At 51.6% G+C, this 17,140-nt stretch overlaps 7 protein-coding genes across 7 annotated transcripts, besides 9 other annotated features; 5 read left to right on the top strand and 2 right to left on the bottom strand.

The window, feature by feature from the left end:
• Positions 1-7: 7 nt before the first annotated feature.
• On the top strand, positions 8-1,988 carry ACLA_050910 (putative tubulin-specific chaperone; the record flags this gene model as incomplete). The annotated part of the gene is made up of 4 exons (XM_001272044.1): positions 8-179; positions 235-688; positions 739-829; positions 891-1,988. 4 exons carry the CDS (start codon positions 8-10, stop codon positions 1,986-1,988), a joined length of 1,815 nt encoding a protein of 604 aa, XP_001272045.1.
• Positions 1,989-2,379: 391 nt separating this feature from the next.
• ACLA_050900 (putative formin binding protein) lies at positions 2,380-3,314 on the top strand (the record flags this gene model as incomplete). Its single annotated transcript, XM_001272043.1, has 2 exons — positions 2,380-2,403; positions 2,481-3,314. 2 exons carry the CDS (start codon positions 2,380-2,382, stop codon positions 3,312-3,314), a joined length of 858 nt encoding a protein of 285 aa, XP_001272044.1.
• A 1,745-nt stretch (positions 3,315-5,059) lies between these two features.
• ACLA_050890 (putative C6 finger domain protein) lies at positions 5,060-7,789 on the top strand (the record flags this gene model as incomplete). Its single annotated transcript, XM_001272042.1, has 3 exons — positions 5,060-6,127; positions 6,435-6,852; positions 6,924-7,789. 3 exons carry the CDS (start codon positions 5,060-5,062, stop codon positions 7,787-7,789), a joined length of 2,352 nt encoding a protein of 783 aa, XP_001272043.1.
• Positions 5,687-5,719: a microsatellite.
• Positions 5,688-5,719: a microsatellite.
• Positions 5,732-5,816: a microsatellite.
• Positions 6,149-6,171: a microsatellite.
• Positions 7,790-8,349: 560 nt separating the features above from the next.
• Positions 8,350-9,680, bottom strand: ACLA_050880 (D-mandelate dehydrogenase-like dehydrogenase; the record flags this gene model as incomplete). Its single annotated transcript, XM_001272041.1, has 5 exons — positions 8,350-8,448; positions 8,510-8,749; positions 8,831-9,240; positions 9,348-9,562; positions 9,628-9,680. 5 exons carry the CDS (start codon positions 9,678-9,680, stop codon positions 8,350-8,352), a joined length of 1,017 nt encoding a protein of 338 aa, XP_001272042.1.
• Positions 9,681-9,926: 246 nt separating this feature from the next.
• Positions 9,927-9,951: a microsatellite.
• A 363-nt stretch (positions 9,952-10,314) lies between these two features.
• Positions 10,315-10,341: a microsatellite.
• A 113-nt stretch (positions 10,342-10,454) lies between these two features.
• On the bottom strand, positions 10,455-12,636 carry ACLA_050870 (putative cell cycle control protein (Cwf19); the record flags this gene model as incomplete). The annotated part of the gene is made up of 2 exons (XM_001272040.1): positions 10,455-11,276; positions 11,338-12,636. The coding sequence occupies 2 exons, from the start codon at positions 12,634-12,636 to the stop codon at positions 10,455-10,457; spliced, it is 2,121 nt and encodes a 706-aa protein (XP_001272041.1).
• A 307-nt stretch (positions 12,637-12,943) lies between these two features.
• ACLA_050860 (putative ATP binding protein) lies at positions 12,944-14,212 on the top strand (the record flags this gene model as incomplete). The annotated part of the gene is made up of 2 exons (XM_001272039.1): positions 12,944-12,986; positions 13,059-14,212. The coding sequence occupies 2 exons, from the start codon at positions 12,944-12,946 to the stop codon at positions 14,210-14,212; spliced, it is 1,197 nt and encodes a 398-aa protein (XP_001272040.1).
• A 55-nt stretch (positions 14,213-14,267) lies between these two features.
• Positions 14,268-14,308: a microsatellite.
• Positions 14,269-14,308: a microsatellite.
• Positions 14,309-14,923: 615 nt separating this feature from the next.
• Positions 14,924-15,458, top strand: ACLA_050850 (uncharacterized protein; the record flags this gene model as incomplete). The annotated part of the gene is made up of 2 exons (XM_001272038.1): positions 14,924-14,975; positions 15,049-15,458. The coding sequence occupies 2 exons, from the start codon at positions 14,924-14,926 to the stop codon at positions 15,456-15,458; spliced, it is 462 nt and encodes a 153-aa protein (XP_001272039.1).
• A 1,615-nt stretch (positions 15,459-17,073) lies between these two features.
• Positions 17,074-17,132: a microsatellite.
• Between the last annotated feature and the right edge of the window lie 8 nt (positions 17,133-17,140).

Genomic DNA, 17,140 nt, shown 5'->3' with positions numbered 1-17,140 from the left:
TTTGATGATGGATTCCGAGGGCTATGTAAATCAACGACGATCCTATAATGGTGATCTTTGCACCGTGCGCTATGTCGGGAAAGTTGAGGGCACCATCGGTGAATGGCTCGGAGTGGAATGGGATGACCCAACGCGGGGGAAGCACTCTGGTGAACATAACGGAGTGAGATATTTCACATGTACTTGAGTAACTATCTCTTCACACTACATTGCAGTTGCTTATCAATGTTTTAGGTAGAAGCAAACACCCCACGGCCGGGTCATTTGTGCGTCCATCGCGACGATCTGAGCAACCTCGGGGTTTCATCGAGGCTTTGCGCCAGAAGTATGCATCTGAGTTTGAGGAGGAGCTTGCAAGGCAGAAGCAAGGAGATTTGGCCGCTGCAGATGGCTTGCGAGACGCTATCAAGTTCAGCGGCAAAGTTGTAGAAGAAGTCGGCTTTGACAAGATTCGGAAGAAGCTCGCTGAACTTCAGGAATTGAAGATTGTCCTCCTAGATGGCCTGCGCGTTGGGGGGATTCTTGCTCATGCGGCAGGCCCAGAAGAAAGGATGGAGGCTTGTCGGGACATCGAAACGACATGTTCCAAAATCGTGGAGCTCGACCTCAGTTACAATCTCCTGGAAAGGTGGACTGAAATCGCGGATATATGTCATTGTCTGAAGCGCTTGAGAAAATTGAAATTGATGTGGGTATACGGACATTTATTTGGGAGACCTGTGTTGACACAGATGACAGTGGGAATCGGCTTGGCCCTCTCGAGGAAGGCTTGACATTCGACGGTATCACGCAGCTTCACTTGGATGAGACTCTTCTGTCATGGGACGAGGTATGCTGCCCTAGGCTGCTGATAGAACATGAGCAAGCTTACTGACAGCCGCATTGCCTAGATCTCAGCCTTGACATATCAATTTACATCACTCACTGCTCTCTCGGCTTCTGCAAACCAAATCACAGAGATTTCAGCCCCCATAACAGGGACCATAACAACGTTGATACTAGAAAACAACGATATTTTTTCGCTGGTGTCGCTGGAGAGGCTCACTTCCCTGGACAAACTCGAGCATTTGTCTTTGCGAGAGAATCGTATCGACAAAGTCTATGGAAGGGATTCAGAAGTCAACCCAATCCAGTTCTCGCAAAGTCTCAAGTCGGTGGATTTGTCTAGAAATATCATCGACTCCTGGTCCTTGGTGGACGAGCTACAATCTATATTTCCCGGCCTGCAATCTCTTCGAATCTCTGGAAACCCCCTTTATGACAAGCCTGTCGCCCCCTCGACAGCTACAGGCCTACCGGAGAAGCCAATGACCGTGGACGAAGCATATATGCTGACTCTTGCCCGGCTGTCTTCTATCCAAACACTCAACTACAGCAAGATTACTCCCCAGGACCGGAGCAATGGAGAGATGTACTACCTCTCTCTGATCGGTAAGGAACTATCTGCGTATCCGGAGAGCGCAGAACGTGAGATCCTGGGTACGCATCCTCGCTACCATGAACTTTGCGAAAAATACGGACCCCCCACAATCAGACGAGCTTCCGAATCAGCTGGTGCTGCGGTTAATCCACGCTCCGTTGCTGCTCGATTAGTGAAGCTCATCTTTCATTTGAATCCCTCTGGCGGTTCCGAAGCAAGAGAACAGCAGATTAAAAGTGAGAAGATTCCGCGATCCTTTGATACGTACCAGGTCAAGGCTATTGCTTCCCGACTTTTCAATCTGCCACCCTATCAGTGCCGGTTGGTATGGGAGACTGACGAGTTAGACCCAGTCAGTCAGGAGAAAAAACAAGATGAAGATGACTGGGACAGTGACGATGATGTGTCCAACAAGACTTTGGAAGACAATAGCAAGTTAGTGGATCTGAGTGAGGAAGCCAAGTTCGTCAAAAGGGAGATTGAGCTTGTTGATTCGACGCGTGACATCGGATTCTGGTTTCAACCTGATATCCTTGAAGCAAGAATCAGAATAGAGGTTGCATCTTGAGCTTAGCATCAGGTTATGGATATGGTATTGAACGAGTTACGATAGAAATGTTACATTATTTGCTTCCTCCAGCTCGACAAATATATACATGGAACGTCAAGAATGGGATGTAGAGAAATTTCATTTTCTCCATCCACACAAACAGTTATTAAGATATTCACTTGAATTGATAATTACTCAAAAGGATACATACTGTCTAAGTATATTTTTGAAGATGTAAAGCCCATACATTGGACCGTGGTTGCTCAAAGGATGGAAATGAGCGCAACACGTGCTGCTGTTTTGGGAATAGGCGAATCGCCTATCGCTGCGCCAGCAACTGATAACGGTGATATCATTTTGGCTGCATCCTCGATTTTCTATCAATCCCTGGCGGCTCTCGAACTTCGCGATGGCAGAATACTGGAAATCAGCTGTGAGTAACTTACATCATCCATCCCATTGTCTCTTGACAAGAATAAGTGAACGTGATCAACTGACGCCCGAACCCAGCCTCGTTTTTGGTGCAAACAATGCAAGATATTCATCCGAGATACTCCCTTCGAAAAGACCCAGCACGAAGCGAGCGGCAAGCATCAAGGCAATCTCAAGCGATTCCTACGGGATATTCACCGGGACAATGAGCGGAAGCAGCGCGAGAGTCAGAGGGCGAAGAACGAGGTTGAGCGGCTAAGACAGAGTGTCGCGGGACCGTCAGGTGCGAAAGAGAGCGACGGAGCGCCCTGGAAACGGACGCCGGCCGTCGCTCCACCATCTGAGAGGCCTGTGTCCGTGGAAGAGAGAAAAAAACAGATGGCGCAGCTGGCGGAAATGGGTGTCGCCATTCCTGATCAATACCGGACTGAGCTGGCCTTGGCTGGCGAGTGGGAGACAATTTCCGAGCGAGTGATCAGGTCTGGTGATGCCGAGGAAGGCAAGGCTGAGACGTCTGTTGGGGTTCGCAAACGTAAACTTGAAGGCGAAGGCGATGAGGAGGAGCAGGAAGCGAAACGGGAAGCTGAAAGATTCGTGAGCCAGGCTTGGGGGTCTCGGACACGACGATACCCGGGTGAACAGAGTGACACAGATCTGGACGCTCTACTAGAATCTACAAAGGATATCAAGAAGGCCAAAATATCGACTCCAGAGACAGAACCTACAGCACAGGCTACGGAGGGGACGGCTCCGACTGAGGAAGCAGAACCCAAGCCGGAACCAGGATCTGTCAAGGAGGCAGAGGCATCTGAGCCTCCCGCGTCGACTACTCCGGCTGTCAAGCAAGAGGAAGGGGAGGCGACTCCAGGTGTCGTTTTCAAGAAGCGCAAGCCGAAGGTTCTGAGGAAATAGTTCAAGTGAGCTCTTGAATGAATTACCACCGACCATCCAGATGATTTCAGACAGTTGCGGATCGTATCGCAGCGGATGTTATTATTAATGTTATTACTACGGCTGTTTTGATCCCGAGCAGCTATGGTAAAATCTCCCCAAAATACAGTGTCGTCGATCATACACTTTCCGTTTGTTCAACTCCAGATGTCAACCTTTCAATGACATTCAAAAGGGTTCCTAACCGGAAAGGACCATCGATTGAGGGACCTGTTAATCCCCGAGCGACATCGCTTCGCCTCAGCGACTATTACAGATGCCGAGATGGAAGAGAGAATGCTGTGACATCTACCTCGAACGGCTGGGAAAACATGCCACGAAAGACTACATATCGTGGCAGTGTCGATCAAAACCAGGCGCAGGAGACACAATCTATTGAAAAGGCATCTCACGGGGGAAAATATCCCTACATACAGAGAAGTCTCGATGCCGAGGATAAACCAAATAGATAAATAATCCATGTCAGCCCTGTCGTATGATCCTTGGGGACTATCTCCATGACTCGTCATTAGACATTGGCAGAATCAAAGGATTGTATTGAGCTGCGAGTGTAGAAAAGGGGAAATTAGAGATAAATCAAGATAGAAATATATTCTCTGTAACAGACGGAAAAGAAAAAAAAAAGTCTAATATCCATCCAGAAAGCCAGATGTGAAGCTATTTTGTCAGTGAAGATCTGCTTGTTCAAGGGGGTTTGTGGTGGTGAGTTGATTCTTGCCACTGCCTTCTCTCACTTTTTTTTTTTCTTCCCTCCTAAAAATCCGGGGCTTCTTCAAGAGTTGTTCCGGAGCTCACACCAGAGCATCTCTCTTGACTCGCAACGACCTCATTATTTTTGCCAATCATTCCTTTCTCCCCACCCCTGATGCGGAGGTTCTTCGTTACCGAATCGAGTGCTCTGGTGGAATAATACTGATTCGGGTCGCTACTCTCGCTTCTTTTCGCTTATCGAGCCCAGTAGTACGTGGTAAGTAATCCAGTTGTTTCTTTCGCTGGGCCAATCTTTTCCGTCCGAGACATGCATTTGCCCCCTTTGGCTACGTGGGCTTTTGCCTTTCCTGCTTGTTACTTTTCTCGAAAAACATTGGTGTCTGGAGTCTGTTGCGATGTCGCGATGGGGATCTGGGCCTGGTCCTGCCGCGCTGTTGTTGCTTGACAAGTTCGCCCGAGCGGAGAAGATCATGGCGGTCTCGTCCGACATCAACTTCAAATCCAGCACCTCCCCGTTCCTGCAGTTTGGTCAATCAGTGAATTCAACGGGTTGGATCTCGCCTCGGTCTCTGCAGGCGGCCAATATTGTCCCCCAGATGCGAATGCGCTTCTCGACACCCCATCGTGAGATGACAGCTCATGGCACCAGGAGAATGCGCCGGCAGGGTTTTCTCAACAGGCTCATTTATAAACCCCGTCTTCCTTTTTGTGACTTGAATTCTCTGGAAGACATCCTCCTATGAATCTCCATATTATGCGGCTGTGGTCAATTTATCGAAACTGTTTACTAACAGCAGATTGGCCCTCAAGCCCACAGGGAATAGATGCAAGCCAGCATCATAACCCCCGGCCAGTGTACGAAGACTTAAGACTTTACGGATAAGTGTGCCGAGTTGCGACGTCGAAATCTACACTTCGAACCGAATCCATCCCCCCAAGACCCCGGGCATTACCATTCGCGCAAACGCACCGAATTTCAAATTCTGTCAGCCCCGATGGCGGAGACCGCAGAGCCGGCCAGCGCGCCCGCTGAGCCTCCCAAGCAGGCGGTTGAATCAATTGACCAGCCTGCTGCGGAGCCTGCTGCGGAACCATTTGCGGAACCAGCTCCTGAACAGGCGCCAGAGCCAACCACAGAAAGTGTCCTAGAGGCAGCACCTCAAGCGACATTTGAACAAACCCCTCACGCTGAACAAACTTCTCAGGCTGTGGTTGAAGCAGGTGTGGAGACCTGCAACTACGCACCAGAGTCAATGATCTCCGCCATTGACACGGCGCTCCCTCCGATTGACAAGACTATGCCGGCCGAGGATACAACTCTACCCCCAATCGACACGTCGTTACCCAGCCTGGATACGTCCTTGCCGCCAATCGATTCGTCGGTGCCATCTTTACCCCCGATCGATACGTCTCTACCACCGTTAGACACCACTCTCCCGGCTACAGAGCCGGGTTTCTCATTTTCAAGCACAAAGCTGGGCAACAGCGAGCCTGTTGGTCCAGATTTCACGGGTCCCATCACCGGAGGATCTGAGCATTCCACAGCCAACCAAACAAGCTTACCCTCGACGCAAGCGTCATCTTATCATCAATCTAACGGGACATACACGCCGCAACCCGCTCAGCAACAGCAGGAGCAACAGCAGCAGCAACAGGATGCGCACTACCAGCATCAGTATCAGCCACCGCAACACTATGCGCCCCCGCAGCATCAACAGCAGAATCAGCCATCACAGCAGCAATATCAGCAGCCGAGTTCCGATATGTATCAGAACCACCAGTCCCCGCCCACGCACATGAATGGCCCATCGCAACAATCCCATATTCCTCAGGCCCCCATTGGGTCCCCAATGCCCTCGAACATGCCTCCCATGTCCTCTACTGACCAGTATATGGCGGGATATTCGGCGAATGTTGCACAAATGGGTTATAACACGAGCGCGCAGATGCGGTACCAGCTGCCTGGTGATCCCAACAAGATGCTGTCTGGCGGACGGCACAAGAAGGAGGTTAAGCGCCGAACGAAAACCGGGTGCCTGACATGCCGAAAGCGCAGAATCAAGGTATGTATACTCGATTTTCCCAAAAAAAAAAAGAAAAAAAAAAAGTTCCTTGTGGTATCGCATATGCGGATTCGGGATGAGGGCGATTCCCGTGTGGTGCGGGGAGTGCGGGCGGACAGAGCAGAGTTGTCGGCCTCGCTTGTGCTGCCCACCGCAAAGAACCCCGCTTGCTTGATTGCCCACTGTTTTCCCTCCCGCTCAACGGCACAATTTTTTGCGCTCGTTTATGTATCGCATCCTCAATTTTTAATTTTTCATGCTGTTGTTGGTCTGTTCTTGCTAACGGTTTATTGATGCTGTCCTCCAGTGTGACGAGGGACACCCGGTTTGCAGAAATTGTGTCAAGAGCAAGCGTGAATGTTTAGGTTACGACCCTGTGTTCAAAACACCGGCATCGACCCCTTCTGCCATCCAACCAGCGCCTAACCCGGCTCCTTCACTGGTTGTCAATCCTCAAGATCCTACACCGTCATACCCAGCTGCTCCTCCTGGTTATATGCCCGCGGCGTCCCAACCGTTCGCCCCGTCTCTCCATTCCGAATCGCCATCTACATCTACCGAACAGCAGTACGACTACGGGACTCCTTCTGCTGACCCTTCCTTGGGCGGCAACAACTCGTCGAACATGGCCAGCGTGCAGAACATCACCGAGGGAGGTTTGCAGTCGTCTCTCAATGCCTCAACAAATACCACAGCGAACCCTTCAGAACCCTCCAGCTTCAGAGGTATGTTTGTTTTTGTGCAAACACCGGTTGTGTCGCATTTAAGACCTCATATTGACTGATGTTTGAAGCAGTGAAACGAGCCCAGATAAGCGATTTATTGGCGCTGAGAGGCATCCCTCCTCCACCCCCTCATCCCATCACATCCCTTCCACCGAATCGCCTAGAGGAAATCAAAGCCGTGTTCCTCGCTACATATGCACCCGCCATTGATAGATTCTTCGAGACTCGCTGGTTTTCCGAGAAAGCGCTGGGCCACCTTCTCGCCAATGCACAGCTCATGGCCGAGTATTCTGCCTTGATTGATGCTTTCAATGATCGTAATCTCAATGACCCCAACGTCGTGGCACAATTGGAGAGTTTTGAAGCGTCTGTCGTTTGGAGCACCATGACTTTGTGCCGCCATGTGATGAATGTTTCCAATGGTAGCCTCGGACAGGATTTCGATCTACTGGCCACCGCTTCCAGACTTGACGTGATTGAAGCAATGATCACGGGCGAGCATCTGGACAGAAATCCGCTGGCGCAGTTCCCGAATCGCGAACCGGCAGCCAGCCCGCCTACCCTTCCTGATCAACTCATGCAAAGATCCTTGGACTTTTGGAGCTCGATTGGCCATTTCTTGACTCTCCATGATAATGAAGCCATCTCAGCGAAAGAGATCGATGATACCCTGGCTCGGTGCAGGACTCTGCTGGATACCTACGAGAATCGCGATGTGATCTACTCGATCGCCATTGCCCGCCACATCGGACAGCGCTGGGCGGACTTTCCACATAGCATCCCTCAGCATGTCACACCGAACGAAAAAGATGCGGGGGCCAAGCTGTATGTCGCGCAGAAATTCCTGGAGCAGGAGGCTGGCGGCAAAGGAACCACGCAGGTCATCAAGCGCCTTTGCGGTATGGTTGTCCGCTCGTGGTATGTCTCCCGTGAGTAATGGACCACGTGGTCAACACGCTTGACTTCCGAGACCTACGTCGTGTGCATGAGATGGCCTTGATGACATCCTTTCGCTCTTCACGATGTCTGAACGTCAATATTTGACGACTTTTTTTTTTCTTGTTTCTCTAACCCTTGATGATCTTCATCCCCCATTTCTTGCGCGTCTTGTCCAATTGGCTCAAGGATAGCTATCATGGCAAAGGAGTTTGTTTCAATTCATTCTCAGTTCTCTCTGGAGCTTGGGAATGGCAAGCACTATGGCGTTCCGGATGTTTTTCTATATTTTCTTTCCTATCCTTTTCCCTTTTTCGTATTCAAATAAGAGATGGAAGATATACTGGCTCGAACATCTTCGCTTTGTGATGTGAAGCATCCATCCGACTGGCGACTCTTGAAGGGATACCAATGCATTGGTCGAACATCTACTAACGATGCACATGACTGGTATATCTCAAGTATCTACTTCTATTATCAAAATCATGTACATATCAATAATGAGAAACAAGTACGTTTCACCCATCGATGGTGTCAAACAGTAGGGTCTTCTCGCTACAGTCATAGATCCGCCTGCTCAGGGACTGGAGACTTCAACTTCCCCGTCTCAATTGCCAGGCGTACGTTCTCAATGGCCCACTCCTCCATGGCGGTTTGGGTCTGTTCAGCGTACAGTCCATTAGTATGATCTCCGTCTTGATTCTCTACCCACTCAACTTACCTCGACCGTCCATGTGCCCATGTGCGGAACCAACAGCACGTTGGGATTCTGGACCAGCCCCGGATGGATCTTGGGCTCCTCCTCGAACACGTCCAGGCCGGCGGAGTAGACCTTGCCACTGTCGAGAGCCTGGACCAGGGCAGCTTCGTCCATGACCGCGCCGCGGGCCGTATTGACGATGACGACGCCGTCCTTCATTTTCTCAAACTCGGCAGTGCTGATGATGTGGCGGGTGTGTTTCTATGATCATCACGGGGACAGAGTTAGAAGACATCTTCCTGCCGACCCCCTAAAACTCTCGCGGGCGACGACTGCACTCACATTCAACGGCAAATTCAGGCTAATCACATCACTGCGCGCCAACAACTCGTCAAACGTCACATACTCCGCTCCAGCCGCGAGCTCCTCGCTCAACTGCCGGCGGTTATGGTAGATGACCTGCATCCCGAACGCCTCGGCCTTCTTCTTGAGGTTGCGCCCGATGCCGCCCATGCCCAGGATCCCCAGCACCTTGCCCTCGGGGTCATGGCCGAGGCGCGGCGCCGGCTGCCCGCGCCATTTACCCTCGCGTAGCGCCAGCATGCCCGTGTTGAAGTTGCGCAGGGCGCCGATGATCAGGAACATGTTTACGTCGGCGGTGGCGTCGTCGACGGCGGTGGGGACGTTGGAGACGCGCACGGGCGGGCTGCGCGCGCTGCATGCGTGCACGTCGACTTGGTCATAGCCAGCGCCTGTGGCGGGAGCAAAAGGTTTTTAGTATGCATGGTACAGTGGGTGTACACAGTGTGGTGAGGTGAGAGGGATGGGAGTGCGACTGAGGATCGGAGGCATGGCTTACCGCAGTGCGCGAGGTATGTCAGGGAGCTGGGGAGCGCATTGACCAGTTCCTCGTCGATGAGGCCGGTGATGCTGATCGAGTCGAAGGTGCGGTATGCGGCGACGACGCCGTCCAGCTTCCCATCGCGACATTCCTGCAGGAACTCTGCGCGGTTTGTCGCGGTGGGCGTAACCAGCTCTGCGATGTCTGCTAGCGATTCCCAGGTCTTGTGTGCGCTTGAGGGGAGAATGCGTTAGTGTCCAGGAGTTTTACTAACTGAACTGTCGGATACTGGACGTACTGGATGATAGATCCCAGGAGGAGGACCTTGGGTTTTGTGCCGGTGAAGCCCATGGTTGCTTTCTGCGGTGCTCTGCGACAGTTAGAGAGCTTTCCTTGCAATGATCTCAAGTTGCAGACTGCAGATATGAGTCAATTCTGAGCAGAAGCATCGTACCTGGAGTTATCCCAAGCCAGAGCGAAGACCGAGGAGTTCTGTCCGAGAGTATAGGCGGATCAGAGTGGAGGGATTGAGCCTCTTTGCGAGCGCAATTGACGATCCACCAGGATTAGATAGAGACACTGAGCCAGCAAGGGGGAAAAAAGAAGAAGAAGAAGAAGAGGATATGGACTCGTCTCTGGAAATTGAAAGAGAGCGAAAGACAATCCCCGATCTATTACCTAGATAGATACTTATCGTCGCTACCATCGCTGCCCCACTGCCTGTTATCATCGCAGCGCCTTCTCCCCCGCACTAACAGAGAAGACGTCTTCGGCCAGTTAGACGGTGAAGTGATCGATGGTAGATTGCCAATTATTGTCCTGATGAGGTGATGGTTTCCCTTGGGGATTCGAGGGTTCCTTCGTCGGTGGAATCCGTCCCGATGGCTCCAGGAAACCTCCGATCTTAGGATTCGTCGCAGAGCTCGTCTACCGGATCAGAATGCCATCGGCGGGATAGTTACATATATTTACGCACACATACCCACACCAACACCAACACCAACACCAACACTATACAGTCCACTGACCCTTCATGGCCCAAGATGAATGACCAATCCTCATTCTCTATATAGTCATTAGCTGCATTGTTCGGCTTTCTAGCTGTACTCGGACGATCGCCGATCATCATCCCTCGACCAGCATCCGCGTCCAGTCAAACTTCCTCCAGCGCTTCTTGAACCCGTCGAGTCTGCGATCGCCTCCTCGGTTCCAACGCCCCTGTCGCTTGATCACCTCGGGACCCAGGTCCAACATGCCTCCGATGACTTCGCGGGCAAATAGATCACCGCGTGGCCAGCGGTGCTCATCTTCAACCACATGGCCGAGTCCTCCGTCCAGTTCAAACCAAACATGGAAATAAGGCATCTCTTTGACGAGAGTGCGGCGGAACGCATTCCGGCCCAACCCCTGCTTCGCCTTCGCTAGAGTGTCGATCAGCTTCCGATGCTGCGTCCATTCGGAGTCCGCGGCTAGGATCGCTTCCTTGAAGAAAGCCGGCGAGGTCTCGCCCAGTTCGTATGGCAGGGGAACGGCCTCCATGCTCGCATGTTTCTTCCGCTGGGGCTGAGCAGCGTTCTCGTAGAAAATGACATCGCGGCCTTGATCATGGTACATCCGGGTGAGGCTCTTCATGAAATTTCGGATCTCTTCCCACTCATCATCGTCGCATTCCATCAGGTTGGTGCGATGCTGGATCGGAACAATGGTTGCACACCCTTCACTGAGCTCCGGTTCGGTAGGGAGAGTAAGGTAGGTTCGGGTCGCCAGCGACACCATAGGAGCGATTGGAGGCGTGTTGGTATCTTCGTGATGACATAGAGGACAGTTGTCCAAGATTCGGTTCATCTTCTGGAACTCGCTGATGGTGGTATTCTTGAGGTTGATCTCGGACCGATGAACCCTTTTGGCGAGTTTGGAAGCGTTGTCATCCATATACTCCAAGTCATTCTAAGCGCATATGTCAGTATCATAAATGAAACCATACAGAGGAAATACAAGGAAGGCTGACCTCGAATTTCGCGTCCTTTGCTATTCTCTCCGCAAGTCGCCTTCCGTCTCCTCCGAATTGGTCGCGGGTCCGCCGCTCTTCTCGAACCATATCCTCAATGCTCATGTCCTCATTTTCTTCCACTTGACCTCGCTCACGGCCCCGTCTGTTCTCGACAGGCTTGACCTCGTTTCTTTGACCAGCAAGCATTCGATTTTCCATGACTCCGAGCACTACAACATCGGACTCCTTGCGATTGGCCATGGCTGCAGCGGCCGCGTTGTAGCGCTCCTCGAGCTCTGCTGCATCGGCAGATCCCTTGAGCTTCGCCTTCATCATCTCCGCCTTGAGTCGGTTGAGAGATGTGCGATCGAGGTGTTGCGTAGCATTAGATGGCGGCACGGTCTCCATTTTCTGGCCCTGGCCGCGAGCGGCAAGTTCCTGTTCTGGGTCACGGACATGTTCGTGGGATCCCCTATGGATGCCTTGCTCAAGCTTGCGCTCTTGGAAGAGCTCCCCCGTTGGTTTTTCTTTCCCGACGTAGCCCTCCCCGTAGCGCTCGCGGCGGTCCAACTCCGCCTCCTCCTCGCGCGCATCGTCAAACGAGCGCAAGTCTCCGAAGCGCTCGATCGCAATCTCCTCCGCGGGCTTGCCACTCTCTTCCGCCTCTCTGTAGACGGCCTTGAGCTTCGTCATTCTCCACTGGGAACCAGCATCACCAAAAGTGTAGTTCACCTCGTGTTGTGCCGGTTCCTCCTCGAGTTCCTCCAATACTTTTTCATCCTTCAAATCACGAAGGTGCTGATTTAACTCCCTGCCGTGTATCTTCAATTCATAGTCTGCTTGAAGCATCTTGGGTTTCGGTTCCTCTTCCAGTCGCGTCGATTGCCGCCGCTGCACATAATCAACTTCGATGGCAGACGGAGCCTCCATCCAGGCATCTCGCTTCAAGCGACTGGGCTCCTCCTGAATAATCTCCTTCACCGGAGCTGTAGACGCCGATTCGTCACCTTTGCTCTCGTGTCGATGTCGCCGCTTATGGCTGTGGTCCCGCTCATCGCCGTGGTCTGTCGAATGGCGGGATCGCTTGTGTCGATGTCCAATTTCGTCGCTATCTCGGGGCTCTCGTTCTCTCGACCTAGACGAATGGCGTCGGTGATGGTGATGATGGCGATGATGTCTTGAGCGTTCTTTGCTGCGATCGCGGGCTCGCTCTCGCTCTCGATCTCGATCCCGGTGTCGATGCTTGTCTCTGTCGCTCCTCTCCCGTCGCCGCCCTTGATCCTCCGCCAGGGACTTTTCGAAATCCTCCAAGGTCATTTTTCCTGTCTGAGATGATGATTGCTTGGAGCTTTGTGTGTACTTTGTGGAGGAAAGCTGCCTCAACACGGGAAAAAACACGGATTTGGATGACGTCTGGGCGGTCCAGACTCCACCCGGAAGCAGATCTGCTTTTGAGTCCCCGCGACAAAAAGAATTTCTGACCTCGATCTCTCATCTTCGCATGCTTCCTCCCAGCTCCACAAAAGCTTGTTAAATTATCCGTACTGACTGGAGGGTGTCTTTTGATTCATTGGAGAGTTGCCAAAAACATTCGCAGGTTGAATAATTTATCGTCCAGTTCATCATGGCGACAACACCGGTGGCTGTCGTCTGTGTTGGCATGGCAGGTACGGAGGCATCTAGCTTGAATCTATGTCACAGAGGAGAGATGAATGATAGCTGATGCAGACTCGCTACAGGCTCGGGAAAGACGACTTTCATGCAGAGAATCAACTCCTACCTCCATTCAAAGAAAACGATACCCTACGTGTTGAACCTTGACCCCGCCGTATACTCTGTTCCATTTGAGAGCAACATCGACATCCGTGACTCGATCAACTACAAAGAAGTCATGAAGCAATACAACCTTGGCCCGAACGGTGGCATTTTGACATCGTTGAATCTGTTTGCAACAAAGGTTGACCAGATTATTTCACTACTGGAGAAACGGACGGCGCCCAACCCCGAAAACCCGTCAGCCAAGCCTATCGAGCACATTCTGGTCGACACACCGGGACAAATCGAAGTGTTTGTCTGGAGTGCATCTGGCAGTATTCTGCTGGAGACGCTGGCCTCTTCGTTTCCTACCGTTATCGCCTACGTGATCGATACCCCGCGCACGACGTCCACCAGTACCTTCATGAGCAATATGCTCTACGCCTGCAGTATCCTATACAAGACAAAGCTTCCGATGATTCTGGTGTTCAACAAAACCGACGTTCAAGATGCAGAATTTGCGAAAGAGTGGATGACCGACTTCGACGCCTTCCAACAAGCACTGCGCGAGGAAGAAGAGTCGGGTGCATTTGGCGGGGAGGGAGGTGCTGCAGGCTTTGGCGCTGGTAGCGGATACATGGGCTCGCTTCTCAACAGCATGAGTCTGATGCTGGAGGAGTTCTACCGCCATCTGAGCGTCGTGGGTGTCAGTTCCATGACCGGTGACGGTATTGATGAATTCTTCCAAGCCGTGGAAGATAAACGCCAGGAATTCGAACGGGACTACAAGCCAGAATTGGAGCGCAAGAAGAAAGAACGAGAGGAGACTCAGGCCGCCAAGCGCGAGTTGGAACTGGGCAAGCTGATGAAAGACATGAACATGTCCGGATCGTCGCGAAAGCCGGGCGCCGAACCCGAAGCGGAGACAGTCAGCGAGGCGGAAGAGGAGGCGGACGCTCGAAAGGATGAGTATGAGGATCTGGACAGTGACGACGATGAAGTTGGCGGTCCCCGTGCTGGTGACAATCAGGGTCTCTCTCAGCGATACAAGGAAGCTCTCTCCGAATCACAGGGCGGGATAAACGACCAGGATCTGAGCTTTGTGCGATACCTGCGCTCTAGCAATATCAATCGATAGAGCCTCTTCGACTAATATCATGTCACGATTGATGCCTTTCTTTCCCTTCTCTGACTTTTCTTTTTTCTTTTTTTTTTTTTTTTTTTTTTTTTTTTTCATTCATCCTGGGTTCCTGAACGGCGTTGGTTGATCTCAGCTGCAACTGTGAAAACGAACATTTCACTGTACAGAAAGCGATTGATGAATCTCTAACACTATCTAGGTATCTAGCTAGGCATCCTGTTCCTCCATCTATATTTGAAGTCTCGGCACCACCCCGTAGAGTGTGAAAGAATCGAAAAGAAGCTGTTGTGCCCGATGTGCAAACAAGACAAACTGGTACATTCCCGGATGCCTGGGCGATGATGTCACCGGCCCCGACTGACGTATCGTCAATGTTGCTTCATCTCGTTTCTTCTCTTTATATACCGCAGAGAAGAAGAAGAGAGCATTAGAATCTTGAGAATCTGTTCCAAGCTTATACTATTTGCAATTGACTTGTCTTCAACTACATACACCTTCTGGTCATCGACTTCACTTGGTCCAACGTTATCAGTACTATCAACCGATAAGACCTGCAGATCACATCAACAAAGCATGGATGTTCGTATAGTCGAGATGCGCTATATATTTCTTGAAGGGTGACGGACATTGACTCGCGTGCAGGTATTCTACGCTTACACATACTCCACGGCGGGATGGCTGGCGATACAAGGCATCCCACTGATCGGGATGCCACAGATGATCGCAAGAATCATGCTGGAAGAAGCCAGACAACCCTCACGTTGGTGTTCCGTCCTCCACCATTGGCTCTATTCGATAGATATGTGCTCACAAACCGGTGCTAACCGTTGCAGAAATCGAGGTCTACTTTGCCCGTTGCCTTGGCTTTAGCCTCCTTACCATCGCCGTTCTGACAGTCATGTTGACTGGTACCATTCCCTTGAGCTCGGCCGTGTCTGAAGCGGTCACCACTGAGGACTCTGATCCGAAGGCGCCGTATGCCGTCCCTACGTTGGTTGTGACATCCGTCTTCCATGCGGTATCGGGGTTCTATGCTTATACGTGGTATACGACCACGGATCAAGTGGTCTTCGCAGCGGCCATGGTGGGGTACTTCGCTGTAGCGTCTATTGGGTTGTGGTGCGCTCTGTTCGCCAGCAGTCACGGAAAGATCAGTCGCAAGACGGGCGCAGACAAGCGCACGGCAGGATATCCGTTCCATAACCGGGAGGCGCAGAGAAAGCATGTGGAGAAGCGTGAATAAGTATTACTATCTAGGGGATAGAGACTAGAAGAGTGGGTTCTTCTGCTGAAGGCTGTAGTTAACCTTATTCATGTGGTCATACATGTCAACCTATTGTTCTTTCGGCATTTGAACTGGCCAGTGCAGTTGCAGCCAGCGGCTCTCCCTGTATTTACCATCTAAACCCTGTACAATGTATTGAGACTTGGCTGCAGGATGGTCTGCTCTTCCGTCGGGCTATCATTTCCATCAATTGACGATGCCGTCTACTGAGGGTGTGATGTGATGGTAGTAAAGCCCTTCCAGCCAGCCCCGTGCATGTTCTTCTTATCATCTGCAAGACACAACTGCGTGTGACGAACTCCACCACAAGCATATATGAGTAGGACAAGAACGATATGAAGCCCATCGGATCCCCGGTGGGAAAAAAGCATGCCAAGCTGGAGTTGCAGGAGGGAAAGCTGTAACCTCAGTGCCAGCCGCTACAGTTGGTGGTCTTACTCTTGGCTTCTCCAATCAACCCCCCCCGCCTTTTCTCCCTCCTACCACTACTTCTGGACACGGCAATCCCGAACTGTACAACCTCCTTTATGTCGCCACCATGCTGACGGCCTGACCTGCCATTGCGGTCATCCTGGGAATTTCTCGAGGGGATAATCACCAGACATGCCAAGCTTGTTGCCAAGCCGGAGGCAAACCCATAGTTGGAAGCGCAGATACGCCTCGGTTCCTGGACGTGCACCATGTAACGATCCAGTTAACGACTATCTAGAAGGCGACGAGCAGGAGTCCCCAGGATTGACCAGGGTCTCAAGCCTCGATTGTGTCATCGCTAATGAATATTGTTCCATAACTTTTATGCCAAGGGCCAGTATTCGTCGGACGCCCGGCGGTGGTGGAGGAGGAGGAGGAAGGGAGGAGAAGAGCTTATATTCCGCCTAAAATCGGATGGTCATGGAGTACACCCCAAGTGATCATGACCCATTCTGTGTCAGACGGGGGAAAGACGAGTGTCGCATCTTCCTGGTGCGAAATTATGCGGATATCCCTCGGCTAACTATCGATCGTTAGATGGATTCGTGCCGTACTGTGTGGATGGAATGAATCGTGATCGATACTAATCGACAACCTCAAGGGTTTCGAGGCATTTTACTCCAATGACTGCATCAGAAGATCACCCTGGCCATATGTGTGTTTGCATGATCTGGCTGTACTACTACGGGCAAATGAGCTCGCGGGGCTCGACAGGGACAAAGTGCTTATCATAATATGCTCAATAATGTCCGCTCCTGCCGCGAGCCACTGCCCCTGGATAGATGGATGGTGTGGTCTTGGTCAATGGTCTTAGGGCCGATGGCTCGGATGTGATCTGCAGGTCCATCTAGCTGACCCTCATGTGCCGTTTCGTGCCCCCTCCCGCCAAGCTCATAAGCATGGGGCTATTCTAAAAATGACCCCGGCAATATCACTATCAATCGTCCATTCATTCATCTGACCCTTTACCTGCGGCGATCCTGGCTAGGTAGGGTCGCATCACTCTCGACAAGCGAATCGGTTGACTCCAGATGCCCCAAGGTGTGCCTGCCACGATGAGTTCGGCGTCAGCGTGAGGAGTTGATGAAGGGACGCTGGGCTGTATACAGTATACAGTATACAGTATACAGTATCCAGTATCCAGTATCCAGTATCCAGTATACCACCTT

This window comes from Aspergillus clavatus, genomic scaffold, assembly GCF_000002715.2.
Source record: "Aspergillus clavatus NRRL 1 1099423829800 genomic scaffold, whole genome shotgun sequence".
Taxonomy (NCBI): domain Eukaryota; kingdom Fungi; phylum Ascomycota; class Eurotiomycetes; order Eurotiales; family Aspergillaceae; genus Aspergillus; species Aspergillus clavatus.
This window is presented reverse-complemented; position numbering and strand designations above follow the sequence as displayed.